Source organism: Malaclemys terrapin, chromosome 7 (assembly GCF_027887155.1).
Source record: "Malaclemys terrapin pileata isolate rMalTer1 chromosome 7, rMalTer1.hap1, whole genome shotgun sequence".
NCBI lineage: Eukaryota > Metazoa > Chordata > Testudines > Emydidae > Malaclemys > Malaclemys terrapin.
Window position 1 is genome coordinate 10,914,919 of NC_071511.1, and position 24,817 is coordinate 10,939,735.

Below are 24,817 nucleotides of genomic sequence, written 5' to 3' on the forward strand. Positions count from 1 at the left end.
AGTTAAAAATTTCACCGGCAGGGACGTCCAGCAGGTCAGAATAGAGGCCCCGTGATCTCTCTCGGTAGCTTCAAGTGCGCTCCGCAGATCCACAAACTTTGATATCCACAATTCTAAGCTTTTTAACTGGATGAGTTGCATTTCAAAATCTTCAACACCCATCCACTGAAACACAGACAAATCCAAGTCGCTTTCGTTGACCTTTTCAGGTTTAATTAGAAAAGAAAGCATTGGGCCAAATCGCTGGAAATCTTGAAATCTGTCAGAAAATTCTGATTCCAGTTCTTGCATGTACTTTCCAATCTCAATGACATTGACAGTGCAACGTGTCGATAGCTCTTTTATGAGTTGGAAGTAGCGGAAAGTAGAAGTTTGAATATCCCTGGAAAAAACTGCTAATTTCACAACAAATGCTTTCCAGGCTTCATAAAAATCCAGAACTGTTTGCCTTGCACCCTGGAGACAGAGGCTGAGTTCGTTTAGGTGAGAGGTGATATCAGTTAGAAATATGAGCTGACACAGCCATTTGTCATCATCCAGTTCGGGGTAGTTTTGTTCTTTTTCTGACAAAAAGGCCTTGATTGCATCAAAACAGTTTACAAAGCGCACCAAAACCTTGCCACGACTTAGCCACCGAATGTTGCTGTGAAGCGGGATGTCATTATAAGCACTGTCCATCTCTTCTAGCAGTGCTTGAACTTGTCTGTGAGTCAAAGTAGATAGAGCAACAAGGAAATTCACAATTCACACCACTGTATTCATCACATTATTAAGCTCTGAATTAGAAATTTTAGCACACAGGTTGTCTTGATGGATGATTCAGTGAAATTTGACTGTCGGACGGCCAATTTGATCTTCAAGTAACTTTACAAATCCCTTCTGTTTTCCGACCATGGCAGGAGCACCATCTGTTGTCACACAAAATATGTTTCTGATGTCAACTCTTCATTCTTCAAAATGGTTTACAAAACTTTCCAGTATATCTTCCCCCTTTGTTGTGCCATGCAGGGGTTTTAGGCAACAAAGTTCCTCTTGGATTTCATTGGAAGCACAATATCTTGCAACAACTGCCAAACGTGGAATGTCATTTATATCTACGCTCTCATCAACTGCAACACTAAACACTGCTGTGCCTTTCAATGCAGTCGTCTCTCAACTGTTCTGGCAGAGATGGGCAGTTCTTTTATTCTAGATATGATTGTATCTTTATTTGGCAAATCATTGAACAAAATCTTTGAACTGCTGAGAAAAACTTCTTTTATATATTCCCCATCTGTAAACGGCTTTCCGGTTTTTGCAATGCACTGTGCAATCTTGTAACTTTCTTCTGTAGCTTGATTTTTACTTACAAATAAGCTTTTAAAAACACTGCTTTGCTTCTCAGAGGCTGCTACTGCCTTTTTGATTGATTCAGTCTTGTCTGCTTCGCCAAGAAAGGTTTTCTCGTGCTTCGTTTCAAAATGTCGAACATTTGATGTGCGACAAACAACGCTTTCATAACAGAAAGCACAAATAGCACGGTCCTTCTTTTCAATAAATCCAAATGCATCTGTCCAAGCAGGCTGAAATGATCGGACATCTAGCTTTGCTTTCTTAGGAACTGCCATTTTGTCAAATGTTCCCTTCAACTCTCAGTGGGAAAAAAAATGGCGATAGAAGGCAGGCACAAGGTCAAACGCAGTGTGGTCTGGTATAAGCAATTTTAATGAGCTGCACCCCGTCTTGCCTTGTGTGCAACCCTCACTGTCCCAGGCTGGGGACAGTGGGCCACAGCGGGGAGGCTGCAGACACTGATCCAAGGGCAGGCGCAGAGCCCCGGGTGGCCTGCTGGGACTCCAGGATGGAAAGCAGGCTGAGCCAAGCTGGAGATCCAGACCCCGGCTGGCAGGAGGTCAGCGGCTGGAACCCCAGATCGGCAGGTGAGGTGAGTGGAGCTGGCGGCTGGGCTAGAGGCCTGGACCCTGTCTGGCAGGGGGCCTGCGCAAGGTGAGGGGGGCTGCGGCAGGAGGGGACCCCGGCTGGCAAGGGGCCAGCAGCCAGAACCCCAGAGCAGCGACTGAGCGGCTCAGCCCACCGCCCCTCTGGGGTTTCCACCGCTGGCTCCTGCCAGCCAGCCGCTCCTGCTGCCAGCCTGGAGTTCCTTCACCCAGGCCAGCAGCAGGCACTGAGTGGGACCGGCAGTGGGGCCCCAGCTGGCAAGGGGCCAGCAGTGGGAACCCCAGAGTGGCGGCGGGCTGAGCAGCTCATCCCGCGCCGCGTGCCATCAAAAATTGGCTCACGTGCTGTAGGTTGCCGACCTCTGTTCTAGGCCCATTCCAGATACTGAAGAAGGAATGGTCCCTGCCCCAAAGAGCTTACAGGCAAATGGACAGATAGCCAAAGTGACAGAGTCTGGAAGGATGTTTTTAAATGCAAGTCAGACAGATTCAGCTGTCGGCAGCATGGAGGAAATGGGTCTAAGAGGGACTAACATGACACCACATTCCCATCGTTATCACTGATGGAGCTACACCCATGGGAAATTTAAGCAGGAAAAAGGCTCAGGCCTGTTCTACACCTAAAACTGAGGTCGACCTACCGACATTGGTCAGGGTTGTGAAAATTTTTACATCCTGCGTGACGGAGTTAGGTCAACTTAACCCCCAGGGTAGACGCAGGTAGGTCAATGGAAGGATTCTTCTGTCAACCTAACTTCTGCCTCTCGAGGGAGTGGCTTTACCACAGCAACTGAAAATCCGCTTCTGCAATAAGTGTCTACACTCCAGCCGCACAACTGCAGTGCTCCAGCTAGGTCATTTCAGCTCTTGTAGTGTAGATAAACTCTCAGTAGCTGTGCCTCAAGCTAAGTGACTTACCCAAGGCTAGATGGTGTGTCAGTCGGTGGCAGAGTCAGAACGAGAATTCAATTGCATGCTCTGCCCATTAGACTGCACTACCTTTCTATGGTCAAATTTAAGCAAGAGATTAAATGGTGGCCTGAACAGGAATGCGCTCCTGGATCGAGGTCTTTATTACTAAGCATCACTATATTTGCATTTTAAAATGTCTTAATTTAAATACAGATTCCCAGCCTCAAATATTTTGACATTATTGCTGCACTTACGCTGTTACATTCCGATTTTAAAATTAATCATTTAATTCCATGCAATTGTTTTCAGACTCAGCTGAATGGGAAGTGAATCTCACAGAACTGTAAATGCGGGTCTCTGTGGTGAAATAGATTCAACGCTACCATATTCCCCACTTTGTTTCCAAACTTCCGTTGCAATTACCTGCTCTAATTTTAAATGGGAAGTCTCAATATACTGTAATTAAGCATACAGGGGAGACTGGAGTGCTGTCTATCAGCACCTGGCAATGGGATTCCCCTTCCAGAGGCACCTGCACTAAATGGTAATTCCTCACTCCATTCCCCTTCCCCTCCCCTTCTGCTCTGATGGAACAGATGGAACAATCATCCTGTTCATTCCACAGTAAGGACCCCTGCTGCTACAGTGCGCGTTATGCAGTTGTAATACACATAATTAGCCAAGTCAATGGACAATGCAGCATATTAGCGTGGGCGGAGTTACATCAAGCAAAACATGCATTCCAGTTTATCTACTGCTGTCAATAGACGTTTCTGCCAATCACCAAAAATCGTGGACATGGGGCACAAACTAATTACACATCATGTAGGTAGGGTGCCTTATCAACCCCTTCCCCCTGCCAGGAATATTTAGTAGTATAATTTACAGGGGGTTATTCTGATCTTGGCATGCGGGTGATTTATGCTTAGAAGCCTCATTAACATGTATGAGTTATTCACCCAAGTCTCCCACACATCCGTGAGTAATTAGATGGCATGATGTTTACCACTGTATACCTTTCCTCTGATGTCAGACTGAATTGCACAGCTATAGCTTGCAAAGTTACTGCTCCAAGAACAGGCCCTCCTGGCTTTTTCTTGTAGTTTATGACTTGCTCCATAGCTGCCAACACATGGAACTGCAGCTCTCTGATGTAAGGCCAATTGTTGAACGTCCCTCCTCCCATATTCACACGCTGTTTTGGGGCAACATTTATATTGGGAGTAGAAAAGGTTCAGAAAAGGGCAACAAAAATTAAGGGTATGGAACAGCTGCCATATGAGAAGAGATTAATAAGCCTGGGACTTTTCAGCTTGGAAAAAAGACAACTAAAGGGGGATATGATAAAGGTCTATAAAATCATGACTGGTATGAAGAAAACGAATAAGAAGCGTTATTTACTCCTTCTCATAATACAAGAATTAGGGGTCACCACATGAAAATTATAGGCAGCGGGTTTAAAACAAACAAAAGGAAGTATTTCTTCACACAATGGACAGTCAACCTGTGGAACTCTTTGCCAGGAGATGTTGTGAAGGCCAAGACTATAACAGGGTTAAAAAAAAGCATTAGATACATTCTTGGAGGATAGGTCCATCAATGACCATTAGCCAGGATGGGCAGAGATGGTGTCCCTAGCCTCTGTTTGCCAGAAGCAAGGAATGGGTGACAGGGGATGGATCACTTGATGATTACCTGTTCTGTTCATTCCCTGTGGGGCACCTGGCATTGGCCACTGTTGGAAGACAGGATACTAGGCTAGACCTTTGGTCTGACCCAGTATGGCCATTCTTATGTTCCTAACGTTCTCTCTCAGCTTAGCCAAAATGAATGCTGATCTGATCCTCTGTCTTGTGCCTCCTGCTCACCTGCGAGTTATAGGTGAACAAAAAAGAGGTCATAAGTGAGTTATGAGGACAGGAGGGCAGTGCACCCTTTTGGTCAGCATGGAGCTGCTCATTTAGAATAAATCTAGCTTTTCTGAGTCCTGATCTGCATCGTCAACGCCAGCGAGGGCAAGACAGCACCTAGGGTGATATTCAGCCCTCATGCAGAAGGCCAATTCAAGGCTTATGTATTGCTGAAGTCCTCACAATAGGGCTAAATATCACTCCTGGAGAGGAATCTTAGGTTCAAGTGGTTAGCTCTCTGCCCCCAACAACAACATATTCTACAGTTGCCCTGATAAAGAGACAGAGTGACAGGCTGCCAACTCATATCCTCTCTTTGGATCCTAAACAGTGAGATAGGAGCTCAGGGGAATGACTGATGACCTTGTAACACACCGCTCGCCATAAAGACACAGTGTCCTTTGGAAGTTTATGTATTGCTTTGGAAATCTGGACTCTGCCAACAGTTTCCAAACAACTTCCACACAGGTTTCAGAGTAGCAGCCATGTTAGTCTGTATCCGCAAAAAGAACAGGAGTACTTGTGGCACCTTAGAGACTAAAATTTATTTGAGCATAAGCTTTCGTGGGCTACAGCCTACTTCATCGGATGCATGTCGTGGAAAATACAGTATTCAGAGACAGAGGATGGCTCGGATCACACAATATGGAGTTATCCCTTTAAGAGCTTCAGAAGGGGGCAAGAGTCCCAGTCAAATCCTGGATCCTTTAGAGAACAAAGACATTGTGCTGACAGCTTTCCTTCCTACAATGCCTAAGCAGCAGGGAAGGACTGAAGACAGGCCTTCTCAAGAGTAATAACAGCAGGAGTGAACTCTGAGTGGCGTATGCCTACCTGCTGCCAGAGGAAATAACTTGGTAGGTCTCATCTGCACTGCAGTTGTAGGCACTAGTGCAGAGATCATCAGCTAGTACTCTTGGGGAAGCCTGACGAATTCAGTTCCCAGTCCTATATTTATACTAGTGTAAAGACAAAGGTAACACAAGTGTGGAGAATCCTTGGTAATTTAGTATCACACAGGGTTCGTTTGCAGAGAGACGGCATTTCACAAATTAAAATGAAGATTTCATGGCAGTTTCCCATAACAGATATTCTGGGTTTATACCGTTTCCTAACTTTCATTTTTATATAATTAATGAACCTCAGCTAAATACAGAATTCAAGCTAGGCATATTAGCTGCTTGAAGAAAACCCCTGGCTCATGAAATAATAGAATGTCAAGCACTTCTACCGGGCCTTTCAGCTGAAGATGTGAAAGCACAGTAGAAACAATAAGTAAGCCTCACCATCCCCCCTCTGTGGTAGGCATTCTGATGTCCATTTCACAGAAGGGTAGAGAGACACAGACAAAATGACAGACAAAATTTCAGAAGCATTCTCCTCCCTCCCCTGCTTTTTTTAATTATTATTATTCTGGATGTTTTTGGCTCCCGAATAAAGTCCCCTGAGGTCAGTTGGAGCTGCAGGTCCTCAGCACTTTCTGACAATCAGACCCTACGTGCCTCCAAAGTTGGATGCCCAAAATCGAGGGCACAAAACATTAGGGAAAAGTTCTGAAAATTTGAGTCTAGGACCTTTGTCCGTGTTTAGAGAGAGAGTCAGTAGCAGTGTCAGGAAAAGAACCCAGGAGCCTTGGCGGCCAGTTAGTATTATCTATGATTATATTACAGTAGGGTACAGGGGCCCCCATCTGAAACTGGGGCCTCATTGTGCTAGGTACAGTACATTCACGTAGTAACAGGTGGACTCTGCTACGAAGACCTTAGACTAAATAGACAAGACAGGCAAAGGTAGAAATATCATCCTCTGCATTTTATAGATTGGGGAACTGAGGCACAGAGAGATTAAGGGTCCAAGCAGAGCTGAGACAGATATACTGGGGAGCAGCAGCTACAGGGAGCCAGTTGCAGCAACCTGATTCAGGGCTGTCCAGCCCCAGCGCATGTCAGGACAGCACAGGGAGAGCCCTTATTTATCTCCCTGGCAGACGGTCAAGCAGAGATCAGTGAATGCCTGGTGATAGCCCCCTCCATGCTCCCAGGCCCCATCCGTTCCCTCCCCTTCAGAATGTGCCTTTGCTCCCCCTATGCCAGGAGTGGAGGGGGCAGCTGGCAAAGGAGGAAGCAGAAATGCCTCTACCTGATTTCTATAAGCTGAGGGTTCCTTGTAAGGGGGCCTCTCCGCTGTCTCCCCCTGGCAGTTTTAAGGCTGCATATGCAATGCAAAAGAGCTGACCAGAGAACTGACCCTAAGTGACTTGCCTAAGGTCACACGGAAAGTCCGTAGCAGAGCCAAGATTGAACAGTGAACTCCTGAGTCCAAGTACAGTGCCATGACCAGGAAAGCAGCCTCCCCTCTTTCATTATAACCACTTGATAACTCTCCCATTTTCCTTCTTAAAAATTTAAATCAGGAAACTTTGCTTTCAGGAAAATGACAGACCTATGGATAGGAGCTGTGCAAGCTTCCTCATGGAGCTCTGCCAGTGTATCTTAATCCTGACCTTAAATATACTACTCCTGTTTGTGTCCTAGGCTTCTTTTGCACAGACCGCCAATAATGCTGAAATGTGTTGTGGCTTTGCAGCATGACAAATGTTTAATAAGACATTTCCCAGACCTGAAGAAGAGCTTTGTGTTAAGCTCAAAGGCCTCTGTCTCTCACCAACAGAAGTTGGTCCAATAAAAGATATTACCTCACCCACCTTGTCCGTCTAATAAGAAAGAGACTAACATTACCAAGCTCTTCTTTTGTGATGCAAGCCAGGTTTCCGAACATATCACGTTAAAGCTGAAGGTTCTGTCCTTGCTGCCCAAACCTCCCAAAAGTAAAATAGCATTATTTTTTAGGAACCATAGTATTTCAATCTCTGTTTTATCACAGTAATACAAAATAACCACCCTCACATACCTACAAACATGTATATGCTGCAACCCACATGCTACTAGAAGGGAGAGAAACATATCAGTGAGAGAGAGAAGAAAAATCAGAGTTATTCACATGGTAAGACAGCGGATATGGGTCCCATTTGCTAGCGTGTTGGCTGTGTTAGCACGTTGTAATATTACTGTGTGTCAGAATAGTATATCATAATATTTTAAGAAAAACAGATGCAGATTCATATTAGCAGCTTTTTCCTGGGGGGGAGTGGGGGAAGAGGGGTCAGGGCATTCAAGTGTTCACGTGTCCAAACAAGCCTCAAGCAATTCCCCATTCATTTTGCTCTGCTGGCTTATCGTTTCACTGCTTTGGAGTGTATTCTTCCTTATCTTGGAAACAAATGGCCTCCATGGAGCGCTCCAAACAGCAAAGCCATTTATCTGTTTGACGTGTTTCCCTGTTTGGTGCCCCAGCCTTGAGACAACCAGCTCCAGCTCTGACAATCTTTAGCTGTGTCTATGGTGGAGAGCTACGCGCCCCACGAACTCCAGGGGGGTGAATCAATTTCTTTGCCACATTTATCATTTACAGCAGTAAATCAAGTCTAATCAATGCTTCCCTCACTTGGCATGGGATGAAGTCTATGTAGACGTTCAGGAAAGTGAAAGGAAAATAAATCAACCCAACAATTAAAAAATCAGTTATTTAATTTGAATAGTTTCAGACACCCTTTTTTGTTGGGAGCTGGGCAGGGGGCAACAGATAGGGTGAAATCTTGGTTCTATTGAAGTCAATGTAAAAACTCTCATTTACTTCAACGGGCCCAGGATTTCTCCCATTGTTGTTAATACTGAAGAGCAATTCTACTCTTAAAAAATCCATTAGGTAAAAAGACACCCTGCTCGGTAAGGCAGGTGACCTCCCTGTTCATTCAGCATCACATCTACTGACTTTAGAAACAAAACCAAAATTTCCCACTCTTCTTAGCCCTGCAGAGCCATCACAGCCAAGACTTGGAGAGCTGGACTGTATTCCCTCTAGACAGCCCCAAGAATAATTCCCAGTTCCAGAGCAGTGGGGCTTGCACAGGTGTCACCAAGAGCATAATTTGGCCGGCAGATCCCCTCTGTCTAGCTTTAGCAGGAAGCAGCACGCCAAGCAGTAGCAAAGCAGGAGTGAGGGTTCAACACCTGTACCCCTAACCTCTGGAAACATGGGCCGGTAGTGGTGACTGCCTTTGGAAACAATGCAGGTTGTAACAAGTGTGCCAAAAACTGGTAGCAGGAAGTGGGACCTAGCCAGGCTTTCCCCTGGAGAAACGTAAGAATGATGCCTCCAAGGGAACCAAACCCAAATGACCACAGGGTTTCCCTGACGGAGGAAGCAGCAGTAGGGAAGGGGAAGGCTCAGCTGGGGCCCCTTATCCCTGGGATAACAAGGGATTCCCCTCTGGGATTCCAAGCCCCCATCCAGCTGGATGGCCACAAATAACCCTCAGTAGCCACCGGCAGCTGGGGATTGGGGTCGGCTTCAGCCATGCCCCCTGAGGCTGCAATCAGGAGACAGGTTGTGTAGAAATCATCACGCTGGCCCTTTGCCTTCTGAAGAGTCTCTTGCACTGGTCTTCCCATGGTTGACTCTACAGGCTTGAGGGCAGCTTTGCCCCAGCAACACAACACAAGGTGGCTGGAACATGAACCGTAGTGTTTAAATACTTCAAATCATTAGTTATGTAGATTAGCATAGACTGGCTCGCTCCACCATCACCAGGCGAATTGCACCTCTAACCTCTCCTAGTCTCTCTGAGTGCACCCCTTCTGTGGGGGTGAAATCAGGTGATTCTCCCACTCTCAGACCAGACCCTCCACTCTCCTGTGTATCAACCAGCAGGTCTGATTCAGGACAGTCTCTGCAATTCTGTTCTCTTCAGGACAATGACACTAGCAATCAGTGAGCAGACAGCCTCAATAAAGCAAACTATTATTTATTTAGCACACAAACATTTCAGAGAAAGCATATCTTAAAGACAATAAATCAGACTGTTCGCATCTCTAACTTACCAGGTGGTTAACTATCTTCCACATGGGATATCTGCAAGGACTGATTTCCTGTAGACTCTTTGGCAGACCCTCTCTCCGTGTCAACCTGTTAGGGCTCACTGACAATGCCCTGGACAGCCCTGGCAACTCATTCCTCTTTGCAGGAATCAACTCCTTTTTTAACTGTTTATTGCTCTTTGCTTTGGGGACTCCCAACTCTGGCAAAATGGGTTTGCAACTCATTGGAGATGGGAGCTTTTAAGCTAATAGCTTATCCCACTGTCTTTCAAGTAGATGCTTGGTCCTATCTGGGAAGCCACTGTGTCGCCTTCATGCACAGACCCCATGGAATCTGGGAATTCTGGGCATATAACAGACATTCCACTACCTCCAATATTATCAAGACAGTCACACAGGAAATTGCAACAACTCAATATACAACTACTTCTCCCTCACCTGGTAACCCACAGTGCTCACAACATTGTTACATCTCAGCATTCCTAACATTACTACATAGCAGTGCGATGGCTGTCCCTCCAAGCTTGGCAAGGAGGCAGGAGTGGATGTCAGCAATGGACTGAAAGGAGAGCTTTCTGAGGAGGAATTTGGAGGTGGAGCAGGATGGCAAGGTCCAAATGATCAGAGAGGAGGTTCCTGGCATGGAGAATGGTGCTGGAAGGGCAGGGGGAGAAGGCATGGAGGCGTGAGAGGCAATTTGGCAGAACCTTGGGTGAGAGTTAGGGTGCTGGGTTTTATGAGATGTAGACAGGGCAGAGCTATGCAGGGCTTTGAAGGTGAGAGTAATGACCTCTTAATATGAAAGTGTGACCCTAAGAGCATCCCAGTGCCAGAGGGCAAGAGGCTCCCTGGTATCAAACAGGTTTCAGAGTAGCAGCCGTGTTAGTCTGTATCCCCAAAAAGAACAGGAGTACTTGTGGCACCTTAGAGACTAACAAATTTATTTGAGCATAAGCTTTCATGGGCTACAGCCCACTTCATCGGATGCATAGAATGTAACATATATTGAGGAGATATATATACACACACACAGAGAGCATGAAAATGTGGGAGTTGTCTTACCAACTCAGAGGCCAATTAAGTAAGAGAAAAAAACTTTTGAAGTGATAATCAAGATAGCCCAGTACAGACAGTTTGATAAGTGTGAGGAGATAGATTCAATGTGTGTAATGGCTCAGCCATTCCCAGTCTCTATTGAAGCCTAAGTTGATTGTATCTAGTTTGCATATCAATTCCAGCTCAGCAGTTTCTTGTTGGAGTCTGTTTTTGAAGCTTTTCTGTTGCAAAATTGCCACCCACAGGTCTGTCATTGAGTGACCAGAAAGGTTAAAGAGTTCTACTGGTTTTTGAATGTTATGATTCCTGATGTCAGATTTGTGTCCAATCTGGTTGGGGGGTTGTCTGTAAGCAAGGACAGGTCTGTCTCCCAAGATCTGTGAGAGTGAGGGATCATCTTTCAGGATAGGTTGTGAATCTTTGATGATGCGCTGGAGAGGTTTTAGTTGGGGGCTGAAGGTGACAGCTAGTGGTGTTCTGTTATTTTCTTTGTTGGACCCGTCTTGTAGGAGGTGACTTCTGGGTACTCGTCTGGCCCTGTCAATCTGTTTTTTCACTTCAGCAGGTGGGTATTGTAGTTTTAAGAATGCTTGATAGAGAGTCATTTTAATCTCTCCTCCTGTTTCATACCCCTAATCATTTTAGTTACCCATCTCTGTACCTTTTCCAATTCCAATATATATTTTTGGGGATGGGGTGACCAGATCTGCACACAGTATTCAAAGTGTGCACATAGCATGGATTTATATAGAGGCAATATGATATTGTCTTATTGTCTATCCCTTTCTTAATGATTCCCAACATTGTTTGTTTTTTTGACTGACGCTGCACATTGAGTGGATGTTTTCAGAGAATTATCCACGACTCCAAGATCTCTTTCTTGAGTGTTAACAGCTAATTCAGACTCCATCATTTTGTATGTATAGTTAAGATTGTTTTCTAATGTGCATTACTTTGCATTTATCAACATTGAATTTCATCTGCCATTTTGTTGCCCAGTCACCCAGTTTTGTGAGATCCCTTTGTAACTCTTCACAGTCTGCCTGGGACTTAACTATCTTGAATAGTTTTGTATCATCTGCAGATTTTGCCACCTCACTGTTTACCCGCTTTTCCAGATCATTTATGAATATGTTGAACAGTAATGGTCCCAGTACTGACCCCTCAGAGATACCACTATTTATCTCTCTCCATTCTGAAAACTGATAAAGGGTAGGAATAAATTGTTTCCCATCTTTTAACCAGTTTCTGATCCATGAGAGGACTGCCTTCTTATCCCGTGATGGCTTACTTTTCAAAAGTCAATTTAAATGTAATACATTTTAAAAATATATATATATATATTTTAGAAATCTAGACCTGTTGTGTTTTGGTATAACTTGCATTATCCTTATGTTAAATTTGCATTATCCTAACAAAACATTTACTTTATTCATATCTCTTTTATATGTTGCAGGTCAAAGTGAAAATGAAAAGACAAAAAACAATACAACAATTTTTCCTCTCAAAGGCCTCAAAAACTAACCAAGGTGAAGAACACATCAAGAACCAAGAATATATCAACATGTCATCTGAAGGTTCAAGTGGTACATCTACATCCGACCAGCCTGAAGCACAAATACAGCTACCCACTGAAGAAACAGTATCTCCAAAACCTAAAGGCAGCTCCCGATGTTTGTCGGTCAAAGTGTTCCCATTTATTGAAGTTACAAAAGATGGCTACTGGTGCACTTCTTACAAAAAAGCTTATGAAGAAGGAAAGCTTCCCAATGCTATAATCGGTAAAAGTGGAAGAGCTTGATTTGTCAAACCAATCAGCAAAGCCAATGCTGACAAACTACGTGAAAAGGCTGCAAAACACCCTGCCTCTGGAGTGCATCAACATGCAGAAAGCCTTATAAGCCCACTTTCAAAGCCAATTTTAGAAATACTTAATGAGGCTGTTAAGAATGCTGGAGACACAACACAGTTCATGCAAACAAACATGGCTGTGGCATCCTACTTTCTATTTTAGCAAGAGATACCACACACTACCAACTGGAGGCCAATGTTAAGTGCATTGTCACTTGTTCATCCTGAAGTGGAACCCTGGTTCTGAACAAGATCAGCAAATGCTCACTATCTTTCTGCAAGAAACTCAACTAACTGGCTAGAACCATGTGGTGCAACAGTGGACGACTCAACAGTTGAAAAAGTGAAGAACTCTCTCACCACATTTCAAAAATTTGCATACATGGCTGATGAATGCACCGATGCAAATGGGCATCAAGTATTAAGTCACTGTGTACATTATCTTGATGTCAGTGGTAGGCCAGTAGATGCATTTCTAGATGTTCAAGTTATAGAAAAGACACATCGACTGCACCTGTGACAACCCACATCTTAGAGGCGTTAAATGCTTGTCAATTGGACCCCAAACAGATGGCTGCTTGTGCATTTGATGGAGCTGCAAACTTCTCTGGAAGACATGGTGGAGTACAAGCTTTGCTCAGAGAAAAGTGTAACCCTAATCTCTCCTATACACACTGCAGAGGCCATCTACTCCAACTAGCGCTAGTACATGATGCAGACTCTTCAAAAGACATTTAAAAAGCTATACATTTAATGTCTTCATTATATTCTTTTTTCAGCAAGAGTCCAAAAAGACTGAATATCTTGGAAAATATAGAAGATACACTGGGATTGAAGTTCAAATTAGTCCAATCTGGAAAAACCCTCTGGCTTTCTCATGACCGATCCTTGGCAGTTGTCTTACAATTACTCCAGCCATTATTATTGGCTTTGGAAAGTATCTACCAAGATGGGAAAGATCTAAGTAGTGAGGCTGGTGGATTACTTTTGCTACCACGTTCAGAGAAGACTATTGCCATTCTCTCTCTCGTAAGTCTACTGTTGAAATCACTTGGCTCATTAAACAATACCATCCAGGCATCTGCTACAACAGTAGTAGAGCTTTGTCCAGCAATAGAAGCTACATTTGGATCAGAGAGATATCCATTGAAAAAGTACTGGAAGAAGCAAAGTTATATTGAATCGTTAAGTGAAGATTACAAGAAGTGTTTGTTAAGACAACTGAAAAAGTACACAGACTTGATTCTTAAACATCTACAACGACGACTTCTAGATTCTACTCAACCTCTGCGTAGCTTTTACAGATCCCTGTCCTATAAAACACCGACAGTTGAGTGGAATGAGGCACTACCAGCAATGGGGCTGCCATGTGATCAGGACAGAATAGAGAATTTGAACACAGAGTAGAATATCATACGACGAATGAATGAAGATTTGACTTCAACTTCGTTTTTATCATCACTAGTGGCTCCACCCGATCTTTGTGTTCTGTTTCCTGGGATGAAAGAAGTAGGAATTCATCACTTGCTACTCCCATTCACAACAGCTACAGTTGAGCATTCTTTTTCATCATTGAATAGAATTTTGTGTTCTGAAAGAAGGTCGCCTTCTGCCTGATCGTGTGAATGAACTAATGAGCATATCAATTGAAGGAATGGAAGTACCGGACACATGAGAAGCCACTGAAGATGAACACATTGCATTCAAGAAGTTTATTAACAGAGTTGTGCAAAATTATAACAAAAAACCAAGAAGGATGTAGACATAGTGCTTCATAGAAGGCTTGAGTAGCCAACTTTAATTTGTGTGATGGATTTTAAAACATGAGTTAAATCTAATAAAATGGTCATGAAACATTTTTCAGTTTTTACTATGGTGCCATACAGCCCACCTTCACCCTTCATCGGCCCTGACACCCCCCCGGTAAATTCGAACACCCCCCCTAATTTCAATTCCTGGGGAAACCACTGCTTTGGGCTCTGTGTGGGATCCTGGCTTAAGGACTCGCCAGCCATGCTGGAAGAACAACTATGGTGAGAAAGCTACTCCAAACAAAACACTCTAGCTTAAGTTAGGTTTCAGTCTTTGAAGCATATGTTTACTTTTGTTTGTAACCATTTCTATCCCAAATCCTTCTACTTGGTATCACTTACACATCTGTTCCTTGGTAATAAATTTAATAGTCTTGTTTTACTACACAGCCACCTCAGTCCTGCTGCATTTCAAACTAACCTGTAAAATCCTCAGCCAAACTAACAGGCTGGTGCTGTGTTCCGTCTCTTTACAGGAGCAGCAAACTCGATAAGGTTTTGAGAGTGCTATAGGGAGAGGGTCTGAGCACTCGAAGGAGAACATTTTTGGGGAAACCTGAACTGAACGGGCTGTTTCATCACCCTGCAGGGAGTAACCAGGCAAGTGGAAGCCAGGGAGAGGTCACTGAGCTGCAAACAGGCTGATGGTATCAGGGCTCTGAGCCAAAGCTGCACTGCACGGTAGCAACCAAGGTTAACGGGGAGGTGGTCTGGGTGAAACCCCAAAGTGTCCCAGAGAGTTACTATGTTCTATATGTTCCTATCCATACGGAATTTGCTACAATGTCACTTTGAGGAGACACTGCAGGTATTTAACTCCAGAAAGGTTCCTTGAGGAGTAGTGGGGAAAGGTCAAGCTCTCGTGTGCCTGGACAAAGGCAGATTGGTGTAATGTCCTTAGCCACCTTTGTACCCTTTGGAACAAAGATTTATTTCACGATAAAAGAAGTAGCCAGTTCCTAGAGGGAAACAAACCTGTTTGGAGAAGAGGCAAACCAGCTCTCCTTGGCAGCCTGCTACAAAATGGGGGGGGAGAGAAAACAAAAAACGAAAGCGGCAGACGTGGATTCTGACGTGTACCCTTTAACTTTTGCAACCTGCATTTCCCAACCCACATTAGTTCAGCTTTCTGCACCCTGTTTCTAGTAAGTTTCAACATTCACCCTTTATTTCTACCTGTTTTCTCTTTGTCATTCTCAAATGCATCTTGCTTATACCAGCTACATTTTGGATTTAATTGTTAGTAGGGAGAGAAAGAAATGCTTAATTGTAAGATGAGGAAGGTTCCACCCTTACAGGAAGAGGAGAAAACAAGTGGCGGTGAAGTGACTCACAAGCACCTAGGATTATAAATTCAGTATCGGTAGGGTGAGGGCTGCAGTTCCTACCAACAGAGGTGAAACCGGAGCATGTGTTGGCACAGAGCGAGCCGGCTGACTTTAGAGATGCGGGGACTATTGCAACAAGGGTGAAGAATTTAATGTTTTTAAATTGTGACTTCCTATATGCTTTTGTAATTGTAAGTGAAGGTCGAAAAGTAAGTGTGGGAAGACTAAATTTGAGATGTGCTGGAGTTTCACAGTTCCCATGAGAGCACATAAATCCTGGTGTTCCTCATCACCAATCTGTTACCCTGTTCCAATGACAGCACGGCACCATCCGCTATGCAATAACCATCCCTTTTCAAGAACTGTCACTTACCAATGACAAACTACCAGAAACTCTGCCAAATTCAATTTTTTTTTTCATTCCCCAAAAATTGGATTTTAATATTAATAACACACACCCACACCTCTCACACACACACACGAAAGCAAGAGACCATTCAAGCTATCTTTCATCCTTAAGCAACCTTTTATGGGTAAGTCATACCTGCCTGGAAATATGGCATTTCATTTGTAAAACATTAGACTCTTCACTATTACCATAAGCATATTAATTAATATTCTCAAACCACCACCTTGAGATAGGCAAGTATTATTCATATTTTACTGATGGAGAAAATGAGGCATAGGGAGGTTAAGTGACTTTTTTCAAAGACACAGAGTAAATCAGTGGCAGAGCTGGGACTAGAAATTGTGAGCTCCTGGCTTTCATTCTTGTGCTCAGAGCAGTAGACCACATTGTCTCCCCACCTCAGTGGGGCCAGAAACAGCCCTGGAATAGTAATACAAAACAAGATTTTTTCATTTTTGAAAAGGAGACAACCTAGAAACATTTCCAAAAATGGACAGCACAGTAAAATAAACAAATGCTGAAAGTGGTAAAGAACAATTTATAACAGGACTGTAGAAACAGAAGTTATACATAGCATTGCTTGGACCTCAAAATAAAGAAACTCCCTTTATTTTGTACTAACAAAAAGGTGAGGAACATTTATTTGGATCTACAAACAAAAACTACCAGTGCTGCTTGGATTTTTATGACATTCATCATTCTTTTTGAAGCAGAGAAATTAGTAATAAAATATTTGAAATTCAATAATGTAGTAAAATGTCATTAAAAAAATCATGAATATACGGGGGTATTTATCAAGAAGATGTCATCAATTGAGGCAGTTAACTGATGGTACAACTATTTTCAGTTATATTTCATTATCTCTCTTTATTCCATTACTAACCTTAATTAAAACTGTTCCTGAAAGTATTTACTGAAGTTACAGATTCCTACATTTGGGGATCAAAATTTTACTTTCTGATGAATCACTGATGTACAAAATATATCTAATTATGAGGGTTTGAGAAAGTCTTGTTGAGTATCTTCAAAGCTGTCTTGTGTTTAAGAACTGTCAACATGGTGAAAAAAAACCCCAGGAAAAATATCACCTCCTTTTTGCACACATTACATATAGGAACAATATCACATTATAGCGATGAGCTGTATTCCGTAAAGGGTCAGAGTTTTTCCTAACACGCTTGTTTAGTCTTCATCTTCATTTGTGCTGCCAACAAACAGCAGTAGGTTTTTCTTTGGGGAAACCTCCAAGAAATTTTCTTTTCCACTTGGATCCTCAGAAAGTCTTTGGGGTTCAACTGCATAATTTGCTCCTTTCTCTTGCAAAACTGTGTAGCTCGCAGTAGCCAATTCTTCGGGCTGTTCTGAAAGCCTAATTGCAGTCTGCATTTTCTTTCCTAATTCCTCTATCAGTTTTCCAGGAACAGATGTAGATTGTAAAGAAGCCTTCGATTTTTCATTACTAACATCTAACGTCAAAGTGTCTGTGTCTCGCCCTAATCCATTGCAGTCAATAAGTGGGGCTGTCCTCTCCTCTTGGAGTGTGCCTTGTAGAGAATTTATTTTCCCATCTTCACTGGTTGAGGACTCTTGTTCATCTGAATCAGAGCTTTCTGTCTCAGATGATGAAGTACTGCTTGATTCTTCAGAGTCACTCGTCTCCAATTCAGAGGAAGGCAGCTGTTGCTTGGAAACAGAGCTGACAGCTTTTAACTCACTTTCTTCCTCTTGTACCAGAAGTGCAGCTGATTCCAACTCTTCCAGCTCAAACCCTAAATGGGCCTTAGTTAATTTGGCTTTCTGTAGGGATTCAGCAAGTGCTGCCAACTTTTTTGACCTTTAAAAAAAAAAAAAAGAACAGAACACATTGTTAAACTCTAGAAACCAAATATTTCCCAGTTGATAATAAGTAGCAGGGAGCTAAACCTTTTTGTTATTCATTTTGTTTGCAAACAACTTCCTTCTTCAGTTACAGAATGGCAACAGAAAAGATACAGGAAACAAAGATAAAAATGATCCCTTGTTCACTTGAACTTATTCACTCCCACAAGGCTAGAAAAGCAGCTACGTAAATCGTCCCCTCAGCAAATTTACAGTGAATTTTTCAGAAGAAAGCACACACTTCTTTATAAACTTTGGAGATACACTGTAATGAAAAACACCAACTGCAACTATGATGACGAAGCAACAGGAAATCTCTGCAGAGATGTTATCTATTTTGAATGTTGTAAAACTGCAGCGTTTGGCTACCCAAGGGGCTGTCATTAGCTGGTTTGAAGCAGCTTGGTAAGGCATGAATCCAGAGGGGACTAAGTCAGTTGGCTTTGTTGTACCCCAAATATAAATAGGGTAAGACAATTTTCTCGCAGTATTACCAAAAATACAGTATATTTACAGAATATATTTTGTCAGGTTCTTCTCATTGGGCTACTTGCACTATTTTTAAACTCCTATTTTTCCCCTTTAATGCCCCTTAGTTATCTGATGCCTTCAGAATTATATTACATATATACCAACCTCTTATTACCATTTCATTCTTATCCTAATGGACACAAATTACCGTCAGTTAACATACTTCTCTAGTAAATGAGCACCTCCGAAACAGCAATGTTAACAAACCTGGGAAAGGTGGTACTGGACTTGGTTTTGTTCAACTGAATGACTTAATTTGTGAAGACAAAGTAATTCTATTAAATTTAATCCATTTAAATGCACAGAAAATGGGAAATTTGCAAAAAACAAACAAAAAAAAACAAAAATAAAACAACCAAAAGAATGAAAGCAGGACACAGATTTTATGGCTAAGAGAAATCTCCTACATCTCTGTTACAAATGTGTCTCTCCTCTGTGCAAGTCTCACCACTTTACTCTAAACATTATTCACCCTAGGTTCATTCAATCCTGAATAGAAATAATTTCATAAACTGTATTCTCAATGCTTCCTTTCTACCATCATTCTTCTAATCCCGTCTTCTTTCCCCTGCCCTCTCGAATTTCTTAAAACCCACCTCTTTAAGACGACAAATCTTCCCGTCTCATCTTTAATGAGTCTTATACCTTCCCTCGGCTGAACTGCTGATACATGCCAAATAAATATTTATGTTAGGAGTAAGAAAATATGTTGCGTTACAAAAACAAGGCTTACTGATATGAAAACCTAAAGTGGTAAGTTTTAGACCAGTTTTTTTTTTTTTTAAATGGTAGGTTAAAAAATACAATCTTTGGGAAAACATTTGCCTATCGATCTATTTTGAGCCAAACATTTAGCAAATAAATGTTCATTAAGCCAAAAATAGTTCATTTTACTTTAAAAAAGCAACAACGCCAAAAATTTAGATTTAAGAACTGATCAGCTGACAATTATCTCAAACTAAGTTTTCCAAAAATGATCTTTCCTGCTATGTAAAATTAAAAAGAAAAACATGGTGCAACCATGTAACTTATTATGGGCCCTATTTCATATATGCGTTCTCTCTCCTATCACAGCAGCACCTGTGCACTTGTTTTAGGACATGTTGCAGAATAAAACAGTAGTAGATTTATTTTAAATTTATTTAGTATTGTACCTAAGAACAAACTAAACAAAAAAACTGCTAGACCCTTTAGGTAAGGCCTACAATAGGGGACAACAGACACAGTAGGTGAACTTTCAGGCTTAGCAAGCTCATTTAGTACAGCTGTAGCCGTAAAAATTTCTTCAAGTATTTGAAATTCAGCACATGCTTTACCAGAAAACTGTGCCATAAATTTATAAACAGAGAGAACAAAAAGTAAGAGAATGTCTTGAAATGTGGGAAAAAAGAAAACCAGGTATAAATAGCAAACATACATCCTGTTTCTTACTGTAGAGTTTTGCCTCAGACTATCAATCAACTTTTCACCACTTCCTGCAACAGCAGGTCTACTATAAATCCTGCAGTAACTGACTGGGTTTCATTTCCTCTGCCAAAACCTGCTAACCTGCAAGGCATGACACACTGACACTGGAGCAAGCAGCTGATAATGTAATACATAACTCCTGCAAGGCAAAAGTTAAAGCGCTTGTTCTCTCAGTTGAATGACTTTAAAGATCTTTATATTCTGCTTCCCAGGGGGGATAATTACTCAGTATAACATAGACTGTGCAATTTTTTTCTCCTAAAGGAATTTTATTTAAAAGGTGGGGGAAGGGGAATTTAATGCAGCTTCTTACACATTCTTACAGAGACAGTGTAGCCTTTAAAAACAAATCTTGGATTGAAACGGATTATTTGTTAACTTTCTCCATTCAAACCAAAGAACTCAGAAATTCATGTTTATGGAGAGTAATCCAAACCACATAAAAGTTTAAAAACAATTAAAAAGCACTTACAGAAGCTCACAAATAAGCCACACACTTCTCTATGTAACGCCTGATGCACATTATCCAAAATTTTCACCAACTTTTTAATATACTAATTTACTTCATTAAATAATCCCAGTGCTGTTCAGTCATAACATTTTCCCCAAATCATCTTCAGCAACTTGCATTTTCCTTAAAAGTACAAAGTTACACAGGATCATAGGAACTGCCAGAGTGGATCCGATCAAGGGTCCATCTGTCCTGTTTCTGCCAGTGAACAGTACCAATTGCTCCACCAGAAGGTGCAAAACGCCCTGCAAGTAGACTGTAATGAGATAACCTGCCCACCTGGTTTATTTCCTGACCCCACTATTGAGAGGTTGGTTTATGCCCTGAGGAATGAGGTTTTATATCCCTTCCGGATCTCCATTTTTTTTTTTTTTTAAAAAACGCTACATATTCTTGGTAACCATATAAAAATGCAATCCTTTTTCAAATGTTACTAAACTCTTGGCCTCAATGATAGTCTGAGTGCACAGACTAAATGTACACTGTGCAGAAAGTTCCCTTTATAACTTTCAAACATGCTGTCTTTTAGTTGCACAGTAACCATGACTGATGCTAAAAGGAGCAATGTTTTTCTCTCTGCTGACTGTTCTTCAAAGCCAGGCATGACAGCCCCTCCTTCCTCTCTTACTGCATAAAATTCAAGACAGCTGTTGTCACATGCAATGCCCTATATAATCTTATCCCCATATTTCTCTTCTCTCATTTCTTCAAGCCCTTCTTCCCAATATTCTTTGTACTTCCTCTCGTCTTCCCATTCTTCACTTTCTGGTTTCTATCATCCAAATTCTTCCCTGCCAAGTGCACCTCCTCCACAGCCCCTTCAAATCACTCCTTAAACCCTCCTAGCCAAACAATCCCACCTCCCTCCTTTTTAATATTCTCCACACCCTCCCTTTTCTCAACTCCCAAGACTGCTAGCTCTTTATGGATGAAATATGTCGTATTTAAGTTTGTAGAGGGCCAGATAAATTTACAACACTCCATAAATTTTATTATTAATACATAATAATTATCTGTGCCCCAGAGTATCTAAAGCTCAGAGTTCAAGAAGAAAATAAATGGTAATATGTTTTGGCTCCTTCATTTGCATTATGCTACTTAACAAAAATGTAATACTATGGCTATAGAGAAAGGGTTTATCTCTCTGAAGCAGCAAATACTTGTCCCCGCCACTCTTTACGCAGGTACAAGTACATACTAAACAGTGAGTCCACTTATGAAAGAGTTGGTGACTGACAGGGGCAGGTCAGGAAGGAATAAATACTTTCCTATAGGATAGGTACGAGACTGCAACAGAAAATATACTCACTCTCTGACAGCCTTGGTTTAATTCCTATGAACTGATCTACTTCAACAGTAATGTAATGAATTTAACTGATTTCCATTGCATAGCTGTTGCTAAAACATCCGTACTAATCCTTCATATTGAAAGTTTTACCAAAGTTGCTGAGAGATGACGTGTTCTCCACCTGCATCATGTGCTACAAGGGAAAGGAGATAAAAATGACACAATGGACCCCAATACTTTCTATTAAAAAAATAAAGCAGTTATGAGTACTCCGACTAGATTAGGAAATGCTTTCCAAAGACCAACAATTTCACCTGTCCCCTCCTGAACTATGCGGTTGACTTACTGTAACTCTTTATTTGCATGGTTCTGTGGAGCTGTCGGCACGCTTACGGCACATAAACACAAGGGCTCAGTTCCTGAGCTGTGGTCAAGAAGTTCTTGGTGCAGCTCAGGACAAGGTCGATGCGGGTGCAGACTTTAAGCTACTGTTGCACTCCCCTAATCCTGGGCCCATTTGCAGCAGCCTAGGGGCTGTTCTAAGTTCTGTTGACTGCCAGCAACCCCAAAGGGCTCTTATGGCAGGCAGGGATCATGAGGGTACAGAACCACCTTGGCTTCAGTAAAGGGATAGTAGCATCTGCACTATGGAGACTCTGACACTTAGTGATCCCTATACATGGGGGGATTCTAGAGCGGCAGTAATGTTAGCGTTGTTAGGACAGCTTTGTGCTGGTGGAGTGCTGCAAAATTGCCCTAACATACCTGAGGAATAGCCCAAGGAACAACATTTTTCTTGTTGTTGGACTGCATGCATTTCAGAACTCCACATCTACGAACATGCATGATGTGTAATCACACAAAAGCAAGGAAACTCAAGAGTTCATACTGGCATCCTATTCTTATTCTGCTAATTGCAGCAGCTCACGAGATTAAATGACACTGGAGATGTATCTAAGAGCCCTGTGATACAAACGTAAGTGGGATGACTGTATCAGCTTTACCACAGCGTGGCCTGCAAATGAAAAAAATGGGTTTGTGCCTTTCCCCCCCTTCTTTATATCATGTACAAAGAAGGGCTTTCCCCCTGCTTGTCTTGTCTTCCCCCTTTTTCTGGAAGAGGGCCTGAGATCTGGAATAGGAGTTTGTTTAGCACTCACTTAAGGACTAAAAGATTCTTTCCTCCCAACTGTGTCAGATATTAGAGTTCAATAGATTTTCTACAGTCTGAAAAATCCCTCTTCCTTTCAGTTACTCAGATTTCATTTTCTTGGTGCATGTAATGTCTTACTCCTAGGAGTGCTCCAGTCATCCATAGTCTCTTCCAGGAAAACTGGAGTGTACAAAGCTGAACTTTCTAATTGTAAAAAACAAGCAGAAACCACTTCCCACTTTCAGGCCTTCTTTATATATATCATAAAGCAGCATAAAAAAAGCACAATGGCTATTTTTCCTGTGTAGGTTCAGTTTAAATCTTCCCTGCAATTGATTGATCGTGCTGCAATGTTAGCATTATTTAAACTTGATTTTTTTGCACGCTATTGTCTTTGTTTTATGAATGGTAGATTAAAACAGAACAATGAACAGAAGCAGTACAGAAACACCTGATGACAATGCATCTGAATCAGGAATAGGCTGACTTCATCAGCTGCATACTTGATATTTGAGATAGGTTGGAAAGGAGGTATCAAGAAAAACAAGAACTTCCTATATTTTTAAGAAGCAGATTCCATAAATGTTACTTAGGGAGTTTCTCAGTTCTATATTTTTTGTATTGTTGTATAGACTGCAAAAACTCTATTGTCTATATTGTATTTAAGGTCTCTAGGACATTTTTCACAAGCATACTTTCTTAGCTATCATCACATAAAAACACACAAACTTTCTGATAAAAAGTGTTTTTTTTTTTTAAATTTTCACCTTTTAAAGTCCTTTTGCTAAAGCAATTGTGTAATCACTTTCATTGATCTGAAGAATCCCAAGCTCAAAACAAAGAACAATGTGAACAGAAGATTTTCAACCGTGACAACTGGTTAGTTAGATTCTGGATTTGTGATAGAAAGGGTGCCTTTTGGGGGAAGAAGAGGAGAGAGAGAAAGAGAATGACTCCTGATAATATGGAAAGGAAATAATGTAACTCCTCACCAAACAAAGACAAACCCAACCTGCATTTAAAGTTCGTAAAGCAAAAGTAGGTCTCATCTATCTAAGAATATTTCCTTTATTCTGGATATTCTTTAAAAGGAAAAATATCCTATAGCAAGATCCCAAATTCTGAGCATAGCTGAAGAACCAAGAAGCAAATAATCTACTAAAATACTACTGTATATACATTCTCTGAATTGTAGAAGAATTAAGGCAAGTAAAAATCTGATGGTCAGTTATGCAGCTGCCATCAGGGGAAAAAGTTTCTCTCTTCTATTTAAGAGATAAACAGAACTAAGTAGTTGTTGGCACACACCTGTCAATTAGGAACTGTCAATTCATTTTATTTTTAAGGAAACAATCCACTAGCAAGGAGAATTGAATCTCAGGAATCCAGCAAGAGAGAGAGCATGGCAGTACACCTCTACCCCGATAGAACGCGACCCGATATATCACGAATTCGGATATAACACGGTAAAGCAGCGGGGAGTCCCGGGTCCTGTAAAGCGCCACCCAAGCCCCGCTGCTTTACTGCATTATATCCGAATTTGTGTGGAGCCCCAGGTCTTTTAAAACCCCACCCAAGCCCCGCTGCCGGAGTTCCGGCAGGTATTTAAAGGGCCTGGGGCTCCCTGCAGTGGTTGGAGCACCGGGCCCTTTAAATCACCACCGGGGAAGCCGGTCCGAGTCGGTATGCCATACCGGACCGAACCCGGTATAACGCGGTCTCACATATAAGGCGGTGAGATATTTTTGGCTCCCGAGGGCCACGTTACATCGGGGTAGAGGTGTACTAGAAACCTGACTCAGTGGAAGACAGCTAAACCACACTGCAGAAATCACAGT

General features: G+C 42.1%; 1 protein-coding gene across 6 annotated transcripts in view; it reads right to left on the reverse strand.

The window, feature by feature from the left end:
- Positions 1-14,338: 14,338 nt before the first annotated feature.
- The window catches only part of SHQ1 (SHQ1, H/ACA ribonucleoprotein assembly factor), a 110,846-nt gene continuing 100,367 nt past the window's right edge, over positions 14,339-24,817 (reverse strand). For all 6 annotated transcript variants that reach the window (XM_054035935.1, XM_054035930.1, XM_054035932.1 and 3 more), the window contains one exon: positions 14,339-17,985. In XM_054035935.1, coding sequence (XP_053891910.1) covers positions 17,334-17,985 — 652 coding nt within the window. In that variant the 3' untranslated portion in view covers positions 14,339-17,333. The remainder of the gene's footprint in view (positions 17,986-24,817) is intronic.